At 47.1% G+C, this 2,936-nt stretch overlaps 1 protein-coding gene; it reads left to right on the forward strand.

Annotated features, from left to right (window-relative positions):
- Positions 1-60: 60 nt before the first annotated feature.
- GSTUM_00002250001 (uncharacterized protein) lies at positions 61-1,726 on the forward strand (the record flags this gene model as incomplete). XM_002836017.2 has 1 exon in its annotated part: positions 61-1,726. One exon carries the CDS (start codon positions 61-63, stop codon positions 868-870), a length of 810 nt encoding a protein of 269 aa, XP_002836063.1. The 3' UTR covers positions 871-1,726.
- Positions 1,727-2,936: the final 1,210 nt, after the last annotated feature.

A 2,936-nucleotide genomic window follows, 5' to 3' on the forward strand; every position in this document is an offset into this window, starting at 1 on the left:
ACTAACCCTTCCATCTCGCTAGAGATACCGCTCTTCCAGGTTTCTGAAAGGTTCGAGCCTATGATTCAAAATGCTATTGCGAGTGCGGACGCTTTTCGTCGTGGTGTCCAGAGAAAGACAAAGGTCGAGCCTACCGCGGAGGAATACAACATTTTCGTCTCGTCAGCGTGGCGACTTTGCCAGAGTAGGCCAAAGGAGTGGCTCCGACAGGAGAACGAGTACTTGAGACGCATTGACGGGGCCAGGAAGGCTGCCGCCGCGGACAGGGTTCAGAAAACAAGTGCGCTGGGTTCCAAGCAACGCCTCGCACCTGCCTCCCGCTCGCCTCATGGTTCTCAGTCTTCTGTAATCAAGCCACGTATTCATTCCCGCAGACCTAGGACTCCAAGGCCTTCGTCGAATGCAATTGATGGCTTCGCCTCGCCCGATGGTCGCTTCCCTACTCCTACCAGTCAGACTTCCGGATCTGCTCCTACCCGTGCCAGAGCCGTGGCACCAAGGGAGGATACTGACTTTGAGTCAATCCCTGACATGTCTCCTCCAATCGAGACTTTGGATCACCTGAAACCCCTTAAGGCAGACTGGAAAGGCACAGCACTCGATCTAACAAACGACCCTCACCTGCACTTGCTTCACCCATCCGAAGTTGGTCTCGCGTCAACTCTCCGTCTCTCGTGCGCTTCTTACCTTACATCCAAGCGGAGGATCTTCCAGGATAAGGTTGAGAGAGCTAAACAGCACAAGGAATTCCGTAAGACAGATGCGCAGAAGGCCTGCCATATCGATGTTAACAAGGCTTCAAAACTCTGGGCTGCATATGAGAAAGTTGGTTGGCTCGACCCGAAGCACATTATGAAGTACATCCATTAGAGGGTGCCGGTCACCAAGGGACAGATGTTGGGGAAGGGAGAGATACTGGGCTCATGGCGGTTGAGATGGATTATGGGAATTTTCATACGGGTTCTTATGATTTTACGAATATGGGCTTTTCATCGTCTGTACATGTTGGTGCCTGGATAGTTTCATGTTTTCTCTTACTTTTTTTTTCTCTTTTCCTGTTTTTTCCTTCTCTTCCTACATATTACATGGTCCTTTTTCCTGTTTGGTTTCTTTCTGGTGTTATTCTTGGGGTACATTTTCAGGCTTCCTGGGTTTCTTGGTGGGCGGCCGGTTTGGTTTATTCTGCGTTTCTCTTTGTTAAACGGTTTCGGGCATCTAACTGGATAAGCAACCGGAGTATTGAGACGATTTGTTTCTCTCTCTTTCTTATTTTTTTATTTCATATATCCACTTCTTTATCATAACCTTTTGTACCCTTTCCCTTTGTTGTACTGCACTGCAATATCGGCGGCGTTCAAGTTTATGTTATTAACCCAGAGAGATTCTGTGGAAGTTTTTTCTGTCTGTCTCTCTAGACTCCATGTACCAAGTTAGTTAGCTCTCATTCAGGCGCCTTTATTTGATGTATTTCCGAGGGGGGTTTGCTCTATGGAGTTTTGTCTTTCATCCTCTTGTTCCGGTCCCCTCTCCCGTTCTCTGGCATTCACGGAATACATGACCCGCAACTACTTTGAACTAAATGCATCTTATAATAATACTATGTTGAACTTTAATCGCGTTGTGCATTTGTTGATTCTGGTGTATCTACTGGGTTACATGTTGCTGCACGATACAGGACCACCGTAGCGATGCGCCTAAAGATAATAATAATCGTACATTGCTCGTATAATGCATGCATAAGAAAAGAAACAAATTTCCGTTCAACCTCAGAAGCTCTCCATCGTGCCCTTTATTTCATCTTTATCGCCACATCTTGCGCTTTTTTTTTTTTTTTTCCCCTATTCATCCGCCCCCCCCCCCTCCCCTTCACGATTCCGATAAGTCGAACACCGATTGCCAGGGGGGAGAGAAAGAAACCAACCTCGGTCCCTTGCTCTCTCTCTGCCTCCCTCTCCCCCCTCACTAAAACTTTGTATGGTGCCTATTTATTTATTTATTTATTTATTTATTTATTTATATTTATTTACTTATATTTTAAACTTTGATCGGAAGCACCATATTGTGCTGTGGGTAGATGGGTGGATATGATAATACAAGCACAGTACCACCGTCGGCAACGCTTACGATACGCTACGATACGATTATCCGTGCCTACCAGTGCGGTCGTACCAAGTTTACTGAGAACTACAAGGAGTGCAGAGGAGTATGGGGAAGGAAGTGAAGGGAAAAAAATTGGCGCATGGATGGATGATTGGTTGGTTGGATAGCTGATCTGGGATTGAATTGGAGAAAGAGTGGTACCCGGCGATAAGTTGGGGATGTGGTATGGTAGGGCGGGGCGGGGGGTCAGTATTTCCTATCTCCTAGGACACTCCAGGGCTCGGAGAGGAAGGAGGGAAGTCTCACTCGTTTTTTTCTTGTTTGGTTGGAGGGTTGGGGGGTTGTTTTTCCCTCTCTCCACATCTTTCTGGTGGGTTCTATCTACTAGGAAGGTTGTCTCGAGGGCAATTGATGCTGAGCTATGGAGGGGGGGGCAATTGGGAATTGGGATTGGTAAGTTTACTTTTACTGTATTAATGTGGATTAGTTGCCGCAGTTAAGCTAAGCTGGTTGGTTGGACGAGCGGGCGGGGCGGGGTTTATTAGGCTTAGGTCCGGGTGGTAAAAGATTAATGGGTAATACGGCAGTACGAGTACTCGAGTAAGGGTGCTGTTGGGTCGAGTTGAGTTAGACTTGACTGACTTTACTTACCTCACAGTCCAATGTCTACTCGTACTCTTTCATTGCATGGTATTGCTAAGGTGCAGTACTTTTGCATTGACTACGGTACCAGAGTCTCCGGGGTGTGATATGATTCTATTCTTACTCCCACCGACCAACTAATTGGCTTCATTTACACTCCCGTGCCCTGAGGCTTTCCCTTGCCGTGGTCGCCA

The sequence above is a fragment of the Tuber melanosporum genome, assembly GCF_000151645.1.
Source record: "Tuber melanosporum whole genome shotgun sequence assembly, scaffold_124, strain Mel28".
Classification (NCBI taxonomy): Eukaryota; Fungi; Ascomycota; class Pezizomycetes; order Pezizales; family Tuberaceae; genus Tuber; species Tuber melanosporum.